General features: G+C 40.3%; 1 protein-coding gene across 1 annotated transcript in view; it reads left to right on the forward strand.

Annotated features, from left to right (window-relative positions):
- The window catches only part of LOC127581985 (transmembrane anterior posterior transformation protein 1-like), a 75,040-nt gene that overhangs the window by 17,309 nt on the left and 36,536 nt on the right, over window positions 1-21,195 (forward strand). The window contains 4 exon segments of the mRNA XM_052036861.1: window positions 1,644-1,762; window positions 17,269-17,431; window positions 19,272-19,407; window positions 20,621-20,718. Coding sequence (XP_051892821.1) covers window positions 1,644-1,762; window positions 17,269-17,431; window positions 19,272-19,407; window positions 20,621-20,718 — 516 coding nt within the window.

Raw genomic sequence — 21,195 nt, forward strand, 5'->3', positions numbered from 1 at the left:
AAAGAATCCTTGCAGAATTGAAGTTAATGGTAATTTCAAACAAACTTCCTTTGGGCTAAATATGACTCCAGCCAATAGAATTTTGTTTTTGTCATCGCTCGAAGTTGGTCATTATATCCCCAGGAAGTCACTATGTAGCAGTTCTTTGGTGCAGTCCTGGACCCAACCATCTTCACCTGCTTTATCAAAGATCTTAAGGTCAAAGGTGGGAATGTTCCACAGTGTATAGTGCCATTTGCAAATCTTCAGATAGTGACTGTTTCCAACAAGAGAATCTAACCATCTCCCCTTTATATTCAACCAAATTACTGTAAATGAGTCACCCACCAACCCCAGTTCATCATTGATCAGAAATTTAACTGTACCTGTCACGTAGATACTGTTGCTACAATAGCAGGTCATAGACCGTTCATTTTTTTGGCAAGTGATTCCTTTCCTCACTCCCAATTGCCTTTCCACCATCTGCAAGGTGCAATGGAATACTCTCTTTTGCCTGTTAGAGTCCAGCTTCAAATCACTCAATTAGCCCGCCCATTTTATTGGGATTCTGAATACTTACTTTTCCTGCTATTGGTGCACAGTGGTTTCAGCATATACCATATACAAAATGGCCTGCAGCAAATTACCCAGGCACTACTTTACAGCTCTCAAATTTGTAATCTCAACCCTTCTAGAAGGACGACCAGCAGGTGCATGGAAATACCACCACTTTGAAGTTCCCTTCTACATCCTGTACAATACTGATTTGAAATTATATTGCCATTCTTTCATTGTCATTGGATTGAAATCCTGAAACTCCCCAACATTCATCTTTGTGCAAGTAGCATCACCACAAGAACTGCAGTTGTTAAAGGCAGTTGCTCATCCTTCATCTCAGATAGTAATAGTGATTAAATACTAGGCTTACCAGTAATGCCCACTGTTGTGGATAATAAAAGGAAATTTATTTTTCCATGCCTTTAAAGATAGTTGTATTTATTCATTTGAAGATTTTTTTGATATGCATCTCACAAACAGCCATGCTTACCCTAGAATGATTGTTTTGGATATAGTTTTAACAAACACTCCATAATACGTAACTGATCACCAAACAAAATCCGTTTTTTTAAGAAACAGATTATTTCTCCATAATTTTCACTGGTGTTCAGGATCCTGGCAAATGAAAATTTGTAAACTTTTGGGAGTCTTTTGCAAATTTGGTTATACTTGTGACCATTTTAAAGATTGCTCTATCCTAATTCAAGTCCAGAATGAACACCTGTCCAAGAAAGCTGCTTCAGGTGTTTTCATGCAAAATAGCTTCCATACTTGTTTTAGTTAGTAATTGTATCCCAAAGTCAATCAGAATATGATTCTGCTTTGTCTATTCCTTCTTTCCACCCTTGCAAATACCATGCCGTTTACTGAAAATTTGTTTTCCCATTGAATCATAGTGTTTTCAGCCTTTCAACATTTCTCCATGCATGTATCTCCATTGCCTCAATGCAAGTTCAGGAATTAGATTTATGCATTTATACCTTCAATTCTAATATAGATTGAAGAAGTTATATGGATCCATGTATTTTTGTGACTTGTTTATTCCATTGCACATCACTTTTTTGTGAAGTGTTTCTTATTTTTACATGTTTTCTTATTTCTTTCAGTTGATGTTTTTTGGATTCTTCCTCTGCCTGGATGCCTTTCTATATCTCTTTACTCTACTACCACTTAGAGTCCTTCTGGCCCTAGTGCGATTTATTACTCTACCCTGTTTTGGTTTAAGGTAAGGTGTATATGGATGTTTCAGTCGTTATTTGTAAAAGATTTATAAATAATAGATTGCCCAAAAAAATACCATTCTGCTGCAATTATGAATGTCTCACCAATGTTGTGTCAGGGTGATAAGTAATTTTGCCGAGTACTGTGATAACCTTTAATATGAATCTTGCCTGTTCTTGAATGGATAGTACCAGTTGTATCTGTACAATGCAGTGTTTTAGTGCTAGCAAATTATCTGCACAACAAGTATTTCCCTTTTTAAGGCAAAACATTCAAAACCTAACAAGGGAATTTAAAGATAGCATTGGATCAAAGGCATATAATGTTGATAAGATATTGATAATGAAAGGGAAAGTAGATTACAAGAGTAGGCTACTGAGAAACATAAAAACAGAGTTTAAGAGCTTCTGTAGATATGGAAGAAAAAATGAAAAGATTAGCTGAAGTTTAATGTGGGTCCTTCACACACTAAAACAGAAGAAATTATATTGGGGTATAAGGAAATGGCAGAGAAATTAAACAAATATTTTGTGTCTTTGCAGAAGAAAATACAATAAACCAATACAATAATGGAAAACTGCAGGTCTAGATTGAAAGCCAAAAGAAATTAGCATTAGTAAAATAAATTAATGAGACTTAAAGGCAATAAGTCTCCAGGTCCTGATGGCTTGCATCCTAGCATTTTGAAGGCATTCCCTCTGGAGATAGTGGATGCATGGTTACCATCTCCACTTGACCAGTTCCTTTCATAGAATCATACAGCATGGAAATAGGCTATTGAGCCCAACTCATCCATGCTGACCTGTGGGCACCCTTCCATAATGATCCCATCGTCCAGCAATAGAATCATAGAAATTCATAGAAACATAGAAATAAAGTCAAATAATGCTCCTTCCCTCATTGGCCTATCTACCTGCTATGTCAAAAAGCTCTCCTGATCACACCTCAAAAATTCTGCCCCCGCTGAGCCTTTAATGCTAAGGCAAACCCAGTTAATATTTGGATCCCGGATGGTATGTTGCCTCCCAGGTGCCAGGGTCCGGGATGTCACTGATCAGGTCCACAGGATTCTTGAGCGGGAGGGAGAGCAGCCAGAAGTTGTGGTCCATGTTGGCACCAACGACATAGGTAGGAAGGGGGATGAGGTCCTGAAGAGCGAGGTCAGGGAGCTAGGCAGAAGACTGAGGAACAGGACCTCAAGGGTAGCAATCTCAGGATTGCTGCCGGTGCCACACGATAGTGAAGGCAGGAACAGGAGGAGGTGGCAGATAAATGCGTGGCTGAGAAGTTGGTGCAGGAGTGAGGGTTTTAGATTTCTGGATCATTGGGATCTCTTCTCGGGAAGGTGGGACCTGTACAGAGAGGACGGGTTACACCCAAACCAGAAGGGGGCCAATATCCTTGCGGCTAGGTTTGCTAGGGTGGTTCGGGAGGGTTTAAACTAGTTTGTGAGGGGGAAGGGAACTGGAGGAGTAGGTCAGAGGAAGAAGGGGATGGGGAAAAGTTAGATCAAACAGGTAGAGAGGCTTTGGGGAAGGAGAAGCAGAATACAGGCTATAAAAGTAGTAAGGTAGATGAACTGAAGTGTGTTTACTTAAATGCAAGAACTGTCAGGAATAAGGGAGATGAACTGAGGGCTTGGATAAGTATGGGGGACTATGATATCGTGGCTATTACTGAGACGTGGCTGACATCAGGGCAGGAGTGGATATTGAATATTCCTGGTTTTTGGTGTTTTAAGAGGGATAGAGAAGGGGGGAGAAGAGGAGCAGGGGTGGTGATACTGGTCAGGGACACTGTTACGGCTGTGGAAGGGATGGATGTTGTAGAAGGATCATCTCTAGAGTCTGTATGGGTGGAAGTAAGGAACAAGAAAGGAGCAGTTACTCTACTAGGAGTATTCTCTAGGCCCCCAGGTAGCAGTAGAGATATAGAGGAGCAGATTGGCAGGCAGTGTTTGGAGAGAAGCAAAAATAACAGGGTTGTTGTAATGGGAGACTTCAACTTCCCAAATATAGACTGGAACCTGCTCAGTGCCAAAGGTTTAGATGGGACGGAATTTGTTAGATGTGTCCAGGAGGGATTCCTGACGCAGTATGTCGACAGGCCGACTAGAGGGAATGCCATGCTAGATCTAGTTTTAGGAAATGAACCGGGACAGGTGAAGGATCTATTGGTGGGTGAGCATTTGGGGGACAGTGACCATTGCTCCATAACCTTTAAAATTGTCATGGACAGGGACAGGTGCAGAGAGGACAAGAAGATATTTAATTGGGGAAGGGTGAACTATGAGGCTATAAGGAGAGAACTTGGGAGTGTAAATTGGGATGTCCATTTTGAAGGGAAATGTACCGTGGAGATGTGGTCGATGTTCAGGGATCTTATGCAGGATGTTAGGGATAAATATGTCCCGGTGAGGCAGAGAAGGAATGGTAGGGTGAAGGAACCGTGGGTGACGAGAGAGGTGGAACGACTAGTTAGGGAGAAGAAGGTAGCATACATAAGGTATAAGCAGCAAGGTTCAGACAGGGCCCGTGAGGAATATAGAGTAGCGAGGAAGGAACTTAAGAAAGGACTGAGGAGACCTAGAAGGGGACATGAAAAGGCATTGGCTAGTAGGGTTAAGGAAAATCCCAAGGCCTTTTTCACGTACGTGAAGGGTAGGAGGATGGCTCGGGTAAAGGTAGGTCCGATTAAAGACAAAGGTGGGAGAATGTGCCTGGAGGCGGCGGAAGTGGGAGAAGTTCTCAATGAATACTTCTCTTCGGTATTCACCAAGGAGAGGGGTCTTGATGACGAGGAAGGGAGTGCTGGTAAGGGTAATGTTCTCGAGGTTGTAGATATCGAGAGAGGATGTGTTGAAGTTGTTAAATAATATCAAGACAGATAAATCTCCGGGGCCTGACGAGATTTTCCCCAGACTGCTTCGAGAGGCGAGGGAGGAGATTGTTGAATCGCTGGTAAGGATCTTTGAGTCCTCGTTGTCCACGGGGATGGTGCCGAAGGATTGGAGGGTGGCAAATGTTGTCCCCTTGTTCAAAAAAGGTAGTAGGGATAGTCCAGGGAATTACAGACCAGTGAGTCTCACGTCTGTGGTGGGTAAGCTGTTAGAAAGGATTCTAAAGGATAGGATCTATGAACACCTAGAGAATGATGGACCGATTAGGGACAGCCAGCATGGCTTTATGAAGGAAAGATCTTGCCTCACAAGCCTGATAAAGTTCTTTGAGGAAGTGACGAGGAAGATTGATGAGGGTAGTGCGGTGGATGTGGTCTATATGGATTTTAATAAGGCGTTTGATAAGGTTCCTCATGGTTAGAGGCCAAGGGATCCAGGGAAGCTTGGCTGTGTGGATTAGGAATTGGCTTGCCTGTAGAAAGCAGAGGGTTGTGATGGAAGGAGTGCCCTCAGATTGGAGGGCAGTGACTAGTGGTGTCCCGCAGGGATCGGTTCTGGGACCTCTACTTTTTATGATATTTATAGATGACTTAGATGAGGGGGTGGAAGGCTGGGCTAGTAAGTTTGCGGACGACACTAAGATCGGTGGTGTGGATAGTGTGGAGGGCTGTCGGAGCTTACAGAGGGATATTGATAGGATGCAGAGCTGGGCTGACAAGTGGCAGATGGAGTTCAATCCGGAGAAGTGTGAGGTGGTACACTTTGGAAGGACAAACTCCAGGGCAGAGTACAGGGTAAATGACAAGGTACTTGGCAGTGTCGAGGAGCAGAGGGATCTAGGGGTTCATATTCACAGTTCACTGAAAGTTGCCTCACAGGTGGATAGAGCAGTTAAGAAGGCCTATGGGATGTTAGCTTTCATAAGTCGGGGGATTGAGTTTAAGAGCCGTGAAGTGATGATGCAGTTTTACAAAACTCTAGTTAGACCACACTTGGAGTACTGTGTTCAGCTCTGGTCACCGCATTATAGGAAGGATGTGGAGGCGTTGGAGAGGGTGCAGAGGAGATTTACCAGGATGCTGCCTGGATTAGAGCATATGGAATATGAGGAAAGGCTTAAGGTGTGTTACGGACTCAGTGAAAGTCCCTTTAAGATAGAGAGTGTGTGTGTATGTGTGTGTGGGGCGTGCTTACGTCAATAGAAGATAAAGGACGTAATGACGTTGTTGAAGAAGTCAGAAGAAGAAGAAAGAGAGAGAGAGAAGGGAGAGAGACACCAGCCTGCTTGTTTTCTCTATCGATGGATGAGAAACAATAACTGTGTTTGCCACTGAAATCCATGTATGGAAGTTGGAAGTAATCCGGTGGAGTTCACTTTGTTGCTGACCTGTAGAAGGAAACAGGTATTTGTGTGTGGACGACCACGGTTCGGATGCTTTTCGGGGTGAGGAAGTCACTACCGAGTAAACACTGAAGTGTCGTTTGGGTTCCATCGTGGAACATTTGGATTTCGTATGTACTCTCTCTCTATGTTTTTCTACATCTACATCTTATCTTCAGACAACGGTGGTTGTTGAAGAAGCCCTTGCTCATGTTTCACCTTATGGCTTGCGGAACTGAACTTTAAGAACCATTCAGGAACTGGGAGTTTTGGACTTTGTCACACACACATACGAAGAGTTTAGTTTTGGGATTAACGTTCGAGGTTTAACATTCTTGAATTCTAACATACTAACATTTTTTTTTTACTTTTATTTTACGTATTATCATAAGTAGTGATTAATAAAATAGTTTTTAACACTGAATCATGCTCAGTGTGTTTCTTTTGTTGCTGGTTTGTGACAGGTGCTAGGGCTTTATTCACTGGAAAGGAGGAGGATGAGAGGAGACATGATAGAGGTATATAAAATATTGAGAGGAATAGGTAGAGTAGACAGTCAGCGCTGCCTTTCCAGGGCACCAGTGCTCAAGACAAGAGGGCATGGCTTTAAGGTTATGGGTGGGAGGTTCAGGGGAGATGTCAGGGGGAGGTTTTTCACCCAGAGAGTGGTTGGTGCATGGAATGCGCTGCCTGGGGTGGTGGTGGAGGCAGATACATTGGACAGGTTCAAGAGTTTGTTGGATAGGCATATGGAGGAATGTGAGATAGAGGGATATGCGGGAGGAAAGGGTTAGATAGTGTGAGGGTGGTTTGATGGATGGCACAACATGGTGGGCTGAAGGGCCTGTTTTGTGCTGTATGGTTCTATGGTTCTATGGAAATTGAAATCCCCCAGTAAAATAGTCCTGCTTTGATTGCATCTCTCTGACACCTGCCTACATTTCTGTTCCTCTATCTCCTCTTGAATTTTGGAAGGTCTATAATATACCCCCAGCAAAGTGACAACACCCTTTTTGTTTCTAATCTCTACCTATGTGGCCTTGTTTGAGGATATCTTTCCTCAACACTGAAGTAAAGCAATCTTTGGCTAACAGTGCAATAGCTCTTTCAAAGACCCCACCCACCCCGGACATTCTCTCTTCTCCCTTCTCCCAACGGGCAGAAAATACAAAAGCCTGAAAGCACGTACCACCAGGCTAAAGGACAGTTTCTGTCCTGCTGTTATAAGACTATTGAACGGTTCCCTGGTATGATAAGGTGGACTCTTGACCTCACAATCTGCCTCGTTATGCCTTTGCAGTTTATTGTCTACCTGCACTGCACTTTCTCTGTAACTGTGACACTCTACCTTGAATACAATTCGATATTGTTTTTACCTTGTACTACCTCAATGCACTGTGTAATGAATTGATCTGTATGAACAGCATGCAAGACATGTTTTTCACTGTACTTCAGTACAAGGGACAATAATAAACAAATTCCAATTCTCTGTCTTTCCTGAAAATTCTGTACCCTGGGGTATTAAGTTACCAGTCCTGCGTGTCCTTCAAACATGTCTCAGTGATGGCAACGATATTGTAGACCCCTGTGTTAATTAAAGCTTTGAGTTAATCTACTTCAATGGTAATACTCCTCATGTTAAAATAGATGCAATTTATCTTTGAATACCCGTGATGTTCACTTACTCACTTGTTTTGTCTGCTGGACGTACTAATTATTTCTCCTCTAAGTGTTTGTACCCCTTGATCTGTCCTTTCTCCTGCCAGCTCAGTTTAAACTTTCCCCAACTGTGCTACCAAACTTCCCAGCAAGGAGCAACATACAAAGCACTGAAGGAACTCAGCAGGTCAGGTACTGTCTATGGGGGGAAATGGACAGTCGATGTTTCGGGTTGAGACCCTTCACCCTCCAGCCGAGATGAAGGGTCTGGACCTGAAACGTCGATGGTCCATTTCCTTCCATAGATGCTGCCTGACCTGCTGGGTTCCTCCAGTGCCTTGTGTGTTGGTCCAGATTCCAGTCTCTTGTGTCTCCCAGCAAGAATGTTGGTCCTATCGGATTAAGGTGCAACTATTCCCACTTGTACTGATCCAGTCTTCTCCATAAACAGTCCCAGTGATCTAGGAACCGAAAGCCCATCCTCCTGAGCAATCCCTTCAGCCGCACATTCATCTGACCTATTCCTATACTCACTAGCTTGTAACGCCAGGAGAAATCTATGGATTACAACCTTTTGAGGTCCTGCTCTTTAAATGGCTACCTAGCTCCCTAAACTCCTCCCTTCTCCTGCCAATGTCATTAGTACTTGCGTGTACCACAGCCTCTGGCTGTTCACCCACCCCTTTCAGGATGCACTCAGTCACTCCTAGACGTCCTTGAGGTAGCACCAGGGAGGCAACATACCAATCTGGAGTCTCATCTGCGGCCACAAAAATGCTTATTTGCCCCCCTTACAATAAAATACCCTATCACTATCATTGTCCCAGTCCTGTTCTCTCCCCCTCCCCCCACCCACACATATCAATGCCAATTGTAGTGCCACGAACTGGTCTTTCACTGCTGTTCTTCCTTGGAAAGCCACCTCACCAGCAGTATCCAACCCAGTACACTTGTGAAAGAGAAAAATGACCACGGGGGCCTCAACCTGGCTACCCTTCTTGGTGGTCACCCATGTCCTCTTTTTTTTCCTCTGCCTTTGCAGTGACCTGCTCACTTTATAGACTGTTTACTACATTCTCCATATCTCAGATGTTGCAAAGCGAATCAATCTGCAGATCCAACTGCTCTAAACACTCTACCAAGGGTTGCAACTCAATATGCTCCCTGCAGGTGTAGTCATCGGGATCATGGGAAATGTCCTCAATCTCCCACATCCTGCAGGAGGAGCAGACTACTGCCTTAGCATCCATAAACCTTATGACTACTCCCTTTGACTAAGAAAAAAATAGAGAAAAGAAGGCCTTAACTTGTTATGTGTTTGTTATGACATGGCAGTTCTCCAAGCATTTATCAAGAGAAGGACCATGTTGGAGTTAGCGTTCCTATTCTTTCTTTACCATTCATGCCTTAGTAAAAGATTTTGACCCTTCCCATCATGGTGTTGAAGCTGCCCAGGAGGATCAGTTTGTCTCCTTTTGATATACTGAGCTGCATTTTGTTTCAAGGCCATTGAAGAAGTACTCTTTGGCCTCATCCAGAACTTCAAGGGTTAGGCACATGCACTGATGATCAGAACATGTTGGTTCCACACTAAAGTGAGCCAAAAGGTCTCACAAGACATTTGCTTATTTTGCAGGGTGAGTTGCTGATTTGCTGGACTAACTCATTCTTGATGCCAAAGCACTTTCCATGTAGATGGCTTTCCTCTTCTGGTGTTCTCCTTCAAAAGAAGGTGCACCTACTGCCTTCTTCTTTAAATTGGCTGTTTCTACCCATCTTGTCTTAATCAGTGCAACACTGTCAATATCAAAGCATCTGAGTTCCCAAGCTATGGTAGAAGAGCAGCATTCAGGTCATTCACTGATGGGATTGTCCATGAGGATTGTGACTGAACTTCATATTGTGGAATGGAAGATGCTTTTGCATGGTTTCCATTAACATAGGGCATTTGTGGCACACCAACTATCACAAAGCAAGGTCTTGATCCAGAGGCAGATGGGCCTAAAGCAACTGAAGCTCAGATTCTGCTGCATTGGATATTAGTGTTCACATTAGTGGGCACATATGTAGGTGCTGTCTGGCATTGCCAAACTTGCTTTCACATGCATACTAGTGTGGGCTAGGTACAGAAGCTCTTAACCACTGCATCCCTTTTGCTTCTCATCCCCTTCATGTGCATGTTCCAGTCACCGACTCTCGAGGCTGGCTGCATATCAGATCCTCTTTTTTTAGATCCTGGTACTGCCTGCACACCAAACCATGTCCAACCCCTGGCTCCCTCTGCACTCAACCACATTCCAGTCCCTGACTACAGCAGCAAACCTAACCATGTTCAGTTCCCTGACTCCAGTTGCACACCTATGTGCCCTCTGCCCCCTGGCTCTGGCCAAAAACCTAACCATGCTGTTAGTTCTGGCCACACACCTAATCATATGCCCAGTCCCTCGCTTCACCTGCACACTTAAATGGTTTCCTAACCCCAGCTTCAGCTGCATACCTAAATGTACTCCTGATCCCTGGCTCCAGCCACATACCTAACCAATTCCCAATCCTGGCTCAGGCCACAAACTGAACCACATTGTTACCCATCCCCTGGTTCCACTGCACACATGACCATGCCAGTCCCCAGCTCTGACCACATACCTATGCACGTACTGGTCTCTGACTCCAGCTGCACCCAGGATCCCACCGCACACCTAACCACATTGGCTTTTGCACCCCCCCCCCCCCCTCCACCCGCACTTCTTCCTGTCGTGCCAATCCTTGACTCTGGCCATCCATCTGTGTTCCATTCCTAGACTCTGGTTGCATACCTAACCTCATTCTCAGTCCCCAACTTTGGTCACACCTAACTGCATCGGTCCCCTACTATCATTTATGTGACAGGGCTAATGGGTGGGAAAATTTGTTCAGTTTGAAGCCTTTTTTTGTTAACTAAGCTACTGGTTTCTACCCAACTGCTACAGAAGTAGTGTTACCTTTCTCCACGCACTTGTAGTGGCCATTCCTCTGGTATCATTTCCTTGTTTACCAACCTCTCCTTTTTCTATTATACCGTATAGGGTCCTTTTGAGACTACATTTGGAACATTGTGTACAGGTGTGGTCTTTCTATGTAAGGAAGGATATATTTGTGATAGAGGGAGTAGAGCAAAGGTTCACTGGATTAATTCTTGGGATAGTGGTTTTGTCTGATGGGGAGATAACAGAAACACTAGGTTTGTACTCTCTGGAGCTGAGCAGAATGAAAAGTGAACTCATCAAAATATACAAAATTTTTATCAGTCTTGAAAGCATAGATATAGAGTTGATCTTTTCCCTGGCTGCTTTGTGTAGAACTAGGGATTACTATTTCAAAATAATTGGTTGGCGATTCCGAACACAGATGAGAAGAAATGTCTTCATGTGAAGGCTAGCAGACCTTCTGGAACTGTCTGTCCAAGAAGTCGTTGGTGCCTCAGTCACTCAATATATTCAAGACAGAGAATGATAGATTTTTAAGTATTAATTGGAACCAAGGAACAGGGGGTTAATGCTGGAAACTGACACAGATGTAAAAGATCAGCTATGATCTTATTGAATGGCTGAACAGGCATGAGGAGCTGAATGTTCAATTCCTGTTGTTTATTATGTTTTTATAAATGCTGTTCATCTGGCTGAAACATTACCACCTTTGTTGTTTGCATTTAAAAATAAAGCTCAGGAAAGCTAAAATGATTATTTATGTTTCAACATGAGAATGTGTTTTTCTGTTTATAGGAAAATAAGGACTTTTGTTATGGACTCTGCCTTGTTACTATGGAAACCAGTAATCAGCCAGCATAGCACCTACCTGCTTTTGCATTATTCTGTTTTTTTCCCCCTTGCATCCATATTTGATTTTGTTCATTGGTTCTAAGGGATTGGGACATCAATCCCAAACAACTGTAAAAGAAAGCACTTCCAATTTAAATTACCCTCTCACTATTCCAAAATATTTTACAACAGTTAACATTATGCAGATAAATATTTCAGTTAATTTGTATACAAGGTTCCAGAAAAGCTATTATAAGGAGTAGCAGTTAACTTGATTTTAGATGGCAGTTGTTTGAAGAAAGCTGGCCAAATTGAGAATTCTACTTGAGTGTTATTGGATCTTTAAGATACGATAAGATAAAATATCTTTATTAGTCACATGTACATCAAAACACACAATGAACTACATCTTTTGCATAGATTGTTCTGGCAGCAGCCCGCAAGTGTTGCCAGGCTTCTGGTGCTAACGTAGCATGCCCACAACTTCCTAACCTGTATGTCTTTGGAATGTGGGAGGAAACCGGAGCACCCGGAGGAAACCCACGCAGACAGGGGGAGAACATACAAGCTCCTTACAGACAGTGGCCGGAATTGAACCCGGGTTGCTGGCCCTGTAATTATGAGTTTGACCACTGAAGTAGATAAGATTTTGATTAAACTTCTCTAAAAATTGCTATCCTCATATGGTCACATTCTATGATGTTTCGAAATATAGCTTGAAAATCTCTGGTCATGCTGTCTGTGGTCTTTTAACTCCCGTGGTCTGGCGTATTTTGAATCAGACGCTGACCTGCACTAACTGCAACCTCAGCTAACTGTGTTTCTGATTTGCAAAAACTCTGGGTTATGGACAATTCTCGGAACCCTTATGTAACCCGGAGAGCGTCTAAAAGATCAGTGTTAAAAAGAACAGGTCTCATGCTTGGAGGAGGAAAATCGAGGACAATTTCTATGGTCCAGCATCTCCTGTGGTCTGGCATGAGTCAGGTCCCAAGGGTGCCAGACTAGAGAGTTTCAACCTATACGGTCTAGATAATGTTCTATAACACATTCAGTTTCTATGCTAGCACTTGAATACATGGCTTACTGACACAGACACATGCCACCAAATAGGCCTTATTGCTGCTTATAGTTTAAATTGAAATTGTATTCCATGTTTTTTCTCTTATTTATTAAGTAACAAAATCAACATGGTTAAATGATAATGTCCAAACTGAAAAACTATTTCAGCAGGATAAACATCTGGAAAATTGACTTGTCTTGGATTCAGTTGAAATCAATAGAATCTATTTTCTGATCTGCCTGAAAAGCATTAGGAAAAAGAAACATGAATAATTGGAGCTATGATATCAAGATTTATTTTAAACATTGTTAAAGAGATATCAATTATTTTAGGACATTGATGGATTCTTCAAGCTCATTGATTCAAAGGTTTGCTTGATTATTTTGCGGTCGTCTTCACTGCTGAAGCTGATCTGGATTCCAGTGGTGTTAGATAGTGGTAATAAAATTGAAGAAGATTAGCCATTTTGCATTTGTTTAGAAGAATGAGAGAGATCTTGTTGAAGTTCCTTAGAAGAATTGACAAGGATGATGCTGAAGACCTTTATTTTGCAGCTGGAGCATTGAGAGCTGGAGGGTAGCTTCTCAGGATGAGATGATGAGATTTTTATATCTACAGATTTAGTAAATATTTTGGTATTCTCTTCCCAAGAGGAATGAGAATACTTGGTCATTGAGTATATTCAAGGTTGGGACCTATGGAATTTTTGATGGTAAGGGTAACTGAGGATATGGGAGAAGGATGGCAAAATGACTCTAAGGCACAGGATCATATGTGATTTAATCAATGGTAAAGCATTTTCTTGGGCAATATGGCCTACATCTGCTTCTGATTCTATTCTTAAGACTGTTTGGAATGCTGGACATAAGATCTCTGTTTGTAATTTGTTCTTTAGACGTGACCTCTTATATGGTAGGGGTTATCAAGACACTAGAAAAGGAGTGGCTTAATGCCTAGATTGTACTGAAATCTTTAAGAGAATGAAGGGATTAAAAATTCCTCAAATGAACAGATTATTTAAGACAAATAGTTTGGGAGTCCATTGAGAAATCAGTTAGATTGAATTGAATTGGGTGCACTGGGTTAGAGTTGTCAATATTTGGAATAGATTGTCAGTACATATATTCAATGTGAATGCACTACAGGTTTTTTTGCGAAAGAACAGGAGTTCCTACATGTGAAAGTCATTTTAAGTTATAGAAATTAGAGAATTATCTGGGATCAGTTATTACAGCTGCCATGAACTTGTTTAATTGTCTTCAAGATCAGAAAGGAAATTCCCAGTTTTATTTCCTTTTTGTTTTCTCCTGTCATTAGAAGATTGTGAAGGGTAATATGTCAGTGTTGCATGCAGATTATATGCACCCAGATGGGATGAGATTCACAGACTAATTGGTATTTGTTAGGAATTCAAAATTATTAACCGTCTTTATGTGCTTGGTCATCCTTATTGTGTGTGTTTTTTTTAAAAAACTCTTCTACTTTTGTTACTGTGGTACTCAAGCTTTTCCCATTAAAATGAATTTATAATTTTCTTTCAGAATGATCCCATCAGATGTTTCTGTTCTGTACATTCTTCTCTAGTTTCTCTCGTGCTAAGCCAATAGAGGCTTTTGAGTTAGTCTATCAATGTGTTTCACTTCCATGTCACTTTCAATTACAGATATAATTACAGATCAGTGATACTGAAATGCTTCCAAGTACTTGATGTTGCACCTCTCTAATTTCATTGAATCCCAGAAGAGAACTAGTTTATCAAAAGAGCGAAAAAGCAGGATTCTCCCTGCTCTAGTTAAGAATGAACTTGCATTTGTATAATGCTAATTCTCAACCTTCAGCACTGTATCTAATGAAGTAGAATTTCAGTTGTGGTTGGTATAATGTGGGAAGATACAATTGGTAATTTTAACACAGCTACATATCACCAACAGTAATGAGATAAGTGACTGTCTTTCTTGTAAGAAGGGTGAGGAATAAATAGTGTGCAGAATAAAGGGAGAATTCCCCTGATCTTAGTCACTAATTAATCCTATAATTGAAAGTAAATAATGCACTTACAACCAACACCTGAGGTTGCAAAGGACGCTTGCTTGGAAGAATACAAGTTACAACTTTATCCTTTGTATGTCTTCCTGTTCATATCCCTTCTCTCGGTACAATGGTCTTACTTTTTAAGTTAATTACAAGGTTGTTTTCTCATTTTCTCCTTGACTTACACTTCAACATTAGATATTATTAGTTCAAAATACCAATACTCAAAACAGTGCTACAGCATGATTTTCATGGGGAAACATAAAGCGTATTAATGCATATGAACATATAACTTTGATATAGAGTATATCAGAAGTGTTCAAAGCTATTTTATTTATCAGTTGTTAAAACCAACCAAGTTCTACTGATAATGTTCATTTCAGTAAATCCATTAAAGAAGCCACTTTTTATCTAGGATATTGAATCTTTAATCAAAAGTAAACTTAAAATCCTTTGTAATTAAGCTAATACAGACTTGTTAATGAGGACAGAACTGTTATATATTGTTAATGAAGATAAGTTGGTGCAGTTGAAGTATGGGCTGGCTTTTTTTGAGTCTAGTAACAGTGGCACCAACAGTTCTTAGCACATCAGGGGTTGTCTTGGATAGCAACTTGCAGTATCTGCTCGTGTGTTTAAATGTGGAAATCAAGAGGTAGCTATTGGAGGTGCTCGATTCTTCCATTGTTTGTACTACATTCCAAGCCAATGGAATCAATTTTTAAAATTTGCAAGATGTGAACTTGGGGTATTAGCTCAGAAGTGTGCGGGGGCTCATGGAGAAGTTAATTGGTGATTGTTAGCAAAAGAAGTTAAGTGTTTTTTACATTTCTTTCTCTTTCCCAGTATTCATTTGTTTTCCACGTGACTTAAATTTTTACTTCCTTTTCTATATGTTTTCAATTCTCACCAGTCTCTTGAGGAATATTCAAACTGACTGTGTCAAGAGTCTTGATGTATCTTAAGTGAGGGAGCCCATTGCTGTGCTGTACAAATCTTTGGCCTCCCCATCCATTCCGACCTTTTAGCCCATCTATGCTAATCCCATTTGCCCGCATTAGGTCTGTATCCTTCTATGCCTTGCCTGTTCAAGTATCTATCTAAATATCTCTTAAACATAGTGATTGTATTTTATTCTGTACCTCCTCTAGCAGCACATTTCAGATATCAATCATTCTCTGTCCGTAAAAAAAACCTTTCCCTGCAGATCCCCTTTAAAACTCCTTCATCTTACCTTAAACCTTTGCCCTCATTTTTGTTTTGATACATTCTAGATCATAATAAATTAAAATGGTCAACTCACTATTACCATCTATGCACCTTCTAGAAGTGTATATTTTATTTTTGAGGCTGAGTGAGTTGCTAATGACTTTTGTTCTTTCTGTTTTAGACTGAAATTAAGATCAGGAGTAGGCCGTATGTCCCTTCACGCCTGCTCCTTCATTTATCAAGATCATGGCTGATCTTTTACCACGGGTCCATTTACCGATGCTATCCCCAAATCCCTTGAGTCCCTATATCCCTTGTATATTGATCTCTGTTTTAAATGAACTGAATGACTGTGCCTCCACAGCCCTCCAGGGTAGAGAATTCCAAAGTTTCACTGTCCTCCAAGTGAATAAATTTCTCATCTTGATCTGAAATGGTCTCTTATTTTGAGACTGCATCACTGGTTTTAGATTCCTTATTCAAGGGAAATATCCTCCTTGCATTCATTCTTTTAAGCCCTGTAAGAATTTTGTATGTTTTGTAAGTTTTGATAGTTTTTAAATTGATTTTGTTTGATTTCCAATTTTCTTCCCCCCCTCCAGGTTTTTGGATTGAACTTGTACTTAACCAGTCCTGGCCCTCCAGCTTTTGAATGTATTTTGTCACTCTTGTATGCCTTTTTTTCTTTACCCCATTAAATTTGAATGGCTGATATACCTTTGCACTACTAATCCTTGACTGGTAGTCTGTTCCTGAGATTTAAATGCACAATCTAGGTTGATAATGCAGTACGTTGTTGAGGGATTGCTGAACATTGAAGGTTGCTTTGTTTTGGATGAGGTTCTTTGTATTTTCTCAGATTCATAAAGTAAAAGAATAAATAGGACCATTGAATTTGCAGCTTCAAAGAGAAAGCTGTTTTGTCCCACTTCCCCTCTCTTTCCCATGTTCCCACATGTTTTCTTCATGTAATTATTCAATCTATTTTGTTTGTGATTGAGGAGGAAAATATCCTTGAAACATTCAAAGTGGAAGGTTCCCATTGCCTTGGACAATTTTTCTTCCTCAACCAAAATCTCCAAAAACAGATTACCTGGTCATTTATTCATTGCTGGTTCTGGGACTTTGCTTGGTTTTAATTACTGGAGCATTTCCTTTCATTGTAAAGCTGACTCTTCTTTCAAAAATAATTAATTCTCCTTAAAGCATTTTGGAATGCTTAAGGTTGTAAAAGCTGCTATATAAATATATTCAATTGTACCTTCCTTTTGTTCTAGGTTGTAATATGTTTTGAATGCTTGCAACAATTAAAATAAGAATTATGAAAAGTATGTTAGCATGTTGCTTGTATAAGAAATAAATGTATAAAGGCAATATAACTTGTGCATTGCACCATCATTTATAATCATTTAGGTGTTTTGTTTTATTTTTGGTTACAATTTTTTTGAAATAAATGTTTTAATTTCATTCTAAGTGATGGAAGATTACTGCAACCTGCTCAAGTGTGTGACATACTTAAGGCAGTTATAATGGTCATCTGCTTTGTCATGATGCACTATGTGGATTATTCCATGATGTATCATCTTATTAGAGGACAATCTGTCATCAAACTCTACATCATCTACAACATGTTAGAGGTATGTAACATCTGTAAAGTGAGATTTTCCAAGCTGGATTGTTATAAATTAATTTTTTATTTAAACAATCACCATTTCTACATCAATACACAAAATGTGCTGGAGGAACTCAGCAGGTCAGGCAGCATCTATGGAGGGAAATAAACCGTCGACATTTGGGGCCGAAACCCTTCATCAGGACTGGAAAGGAAGGGGGCAGAAGCCAGAATAAGAAGGTGGGGGGAGGGGGAGGGGGAGGAGTACACACAGGCAGGGGATAGGTGAGTTCAGGTGATAGGCGAGTCTAGGTGAGAGGGTGAAGGTAGTGGGAGGGGGAGAAGATGTAATAAGCTGAGACGTGATAGGTAGAAGAGGTAAAGGGCTGAAGAAGGAGGAATCTGGTAGGAGAGGGCAGTGGACCATGGAATAAAGGATGGGGGAGGATAGGAGATGGGCAGGTCATCAGGGCAGGGGAAGGGAGCCATAGGAATAAGGGAAGACAAAGGAGTGGGGGAGGGAAGAAAAAGAAGGGGTGGGGTTACCGGAAATTAGAGAAATCAATATTAAGACCATCAGTCTGGAGACTCCCAAGGACGAATATGAGGTGTTGTTCCTCCAACCTTTTTATACATTTTGCATCTGTTACCTTTTAAGGGAATTAAAATTACATAGAACAAGGTTTGTTGATAACATTTGTTGTAGTCACAAACTTCAATTTGCCATTCCTGAAATGAATAAAACACAGGCATTTTTTAAAATAGGACTGCCATTCTCAAATACTCAGAAAATTAATTTTGTTTATTCTTATGACATACCAGTGGGTCTAGTTAATTTCAAGCTATATGAATGTATACATACAGCTGCAAGGAAAGAACACAGACTTTCGAATGAGAGCTTTAACCAAACCAGTTTGTTCTCTGCTATGAACTGTCATTGAGTTATTCGATCTTGTGAGAGATGAAGACTGGCTGACTGGCAGAAGTCAGAGAGTGGGGTTAAAGGGGTCATTTTCAGGATGGCTGCTGGTGACTAGTGGAGTTCTGCAGGGGTCAGTGTTGAGACCACAACTTTTCACTTTATGCATTAATGATCTGGTTGAAGGAACTGATGGCATTGTGGCCAAGTTTGCAGATGATACCAAGGTAGGTGGAGGGATGGGTAGTGTCACAGAGGCAGGGAATCTGCAGGAGGACTTGGACAGGTTAGGAGAGTGGAGAAAGAAGTAGAAGATGGAATAGAGCATAGGGAAGTGTGAGATTATGCGCTGTGGTAGGAAGAATAAAGGTGTAGACTATTCCTTAAATGGGGAGAGAATTCAGAAACTGGAGGTGCAAAGGGACTTGGAGTCCTAGTTCAGGACTCCCTTAAGGTTAACTTGCAGGCTGAGTTGGTAGTAAGGAAAGCAAATTCAACGTTAGCATTCATTTTGAGAGGACTGGTATATACAAGCAAGGATGTACTGCTGAGGCTTTATAAGGCATTGGTCAGACTGCATTTGGGATATCGTGAGCAATTTTGGGTGCCGTAACTAAGGAAAGATGTGCTGGCCCAGGAGAGGGTCCAGAGGAGGTTCACAAGAATAATCGTGTGAATGAAAGGCTTAACATATGAGGAGCATTTGATTGCTAAGGGTTACAGGGAGAAGGCAGGAGAATAGGATTGAGAAAAATCAGCCATGATTGAATGGCAGAGCAGACTCAATGGGCAGAATGACCTAATTCTTCTCCCATACCTTATGGTCTTGTACCCAGTTTACTATCTTACTTTTTAATCACAGTAGTTACAAAATAGCAGTTCTGTGATAGTTGAGTGACTTTGAGGAATGTCCCATTAATTATACTGTAGCCGGATTTCTCCACAGGTTGCAGATCGTCTTTTTTCTTCCTTTGGTCAAGATATTTTGGATGCACTGTATTGGACAGCTACAGAACCCAAAAAGAAAAAAAGAGCTCATATTGGGGTGATACCTCACTTCTTCATGGCAGTGCTTTATGTTTGTATCCTTTGGACCAGATTTATTAATGGATCTGAATTTTTTAAATGTTTAATCAATTGCAGTTATTCATGATTTTATGGAAGGTTTTAGTGACATACTGAATGGAATCAATATATTTCTGCACAAATGAGAATGATTTAATTAATAACATTGCTATCTTTTCTACGCACGTCAAATATTAACTATACTGTTAAGTCATTTATTAATTGTTTTTACTGAAAGGAACATGAGGGAATATTAAATAGTTTTGAAGTACTATGTAACTGTGACTATTGTCAGGTACAAATGTAGCAATGTTTACATGATCCAATACTATACTTTTCAAAATTTTATTGTCACATGATTTTATGTCAGAATAATGATGAGGCTGTTGGTATTCGCTGTTTATTTTTCACATTCTTACTGTAACTTTGGATGAGGACAAATGTATACTTAAATATGGAAAAAGGAAAATTCCCTGCCTGAAATACAACTTTCTGCCATTGGCTTTGTGAGGTTCACATCTGTCTATTCAACACAAATAGATTGATTGGTCTGAAGTCATTGAATTGTACAGTAGACATAAGCCAAGTTCACGAGAGAAAAATTAAGTCATTCCATTTTTTTCCAGATATCATTTTAGATTTTACTTAGAGCCACAAATCTCTCTGCACTGATAATTAAATATGAAGTCTTGTTCAAGTTTTAACCATGTTTTAGAAATGTTATTTTTGTTTTCTACATTTTGATTAAATTTTTCTTTCCTTTTTATTACTAGTTTTCTTTAGCATTGAATCCAACCACTCTAAGTTACCTGTCATTTTCTGATTTGCATTGTTAATTTCACAATCCTTCAAGCTAGTTGTTCACTCACGTCCCAGGTATCAGGTTATCAACTTCCTGTAACTTACGGTACAAAGCATATTCAGGATCAAACATGCAAAGGCATTTATAACTTTGGACACTGTTATGAGGGCAGCTATAACAAATAATGCTCCAATAATGCATGAAAAAAAATACAGTTGTATTTTATGCAGGTTGGAATTTTGCAGTTTGTCATTCAATCTTATTTGATTGACTCTTGAAGGTACTTCAATGTCAGTTTCAATTTTTATCTTTTAATGTTGTTGTAATTTCAACAATTAGGTATTTGCACAAGCTGTAAAATATTTTTATAGTGGGCAGGTTCATGGTTTTTTTCTTTGTTTCTGTGCTATCCTTAACAAATTAAATAGTTCTGCATACAATTTTGGTCATGGTACAAGCAACAACTTTGAACGTTGCTTTCAACTCCCACAACAAATCATTACTTACCATCATGATGTCAAATAATGTGAGTATTTTGTGCCCAAAAGTTTTAATACATGGATTCCTGTACACCTTAACAGCTGTCTGGTATTCTATCAATAATATTGCAAATAATAAAAACAAGTATATTTTAAGAATAGATGAAACAATGAGATTTCACTTTTACAATTTCAGTGAAATTCAGTATTGTCACAATCATTGAATCATGGAATGATAAAGCACATAAGGAAGCAAGTCAGTCCCTTGTGTCTGTGTCGGCTCTTTGTTACAGCTATTGAATTAATCCAACTGATTGCTGTCCCAAAATGTCTTGTAAATGTTCTGTCTCCACATAGTTATCAATTCTTCTCTAAAATAGCTATTGAATCTGCATCCTTTTCAGGCAGAACAATCTAACCACAATAGTTCACTTACTTTTATGTTACTTCTGATTCTTTTTCACTTATCTTGAATCAGTTGCTTCTGGTTACTTGCCCTTCTTTCCTTCACCAACTTGTTTCCC

Source organism: Pristis pectinata, chromosome 2 (genome assembly GCF_009764475.1).
Source record: "Pristis pectinata isolate sPriPec2 chromosome 2, sPriPec2.1.pri, whole genome shotgun sequence".
In the NCBI taxonomy this organism is placed as follows: domain Eukaryota; kingdom Metazoa; phylum Chordata; class Chondrichthyes; order Rhinopristiformes; family Pristidae; genus Pristis; species Pristis pectinata.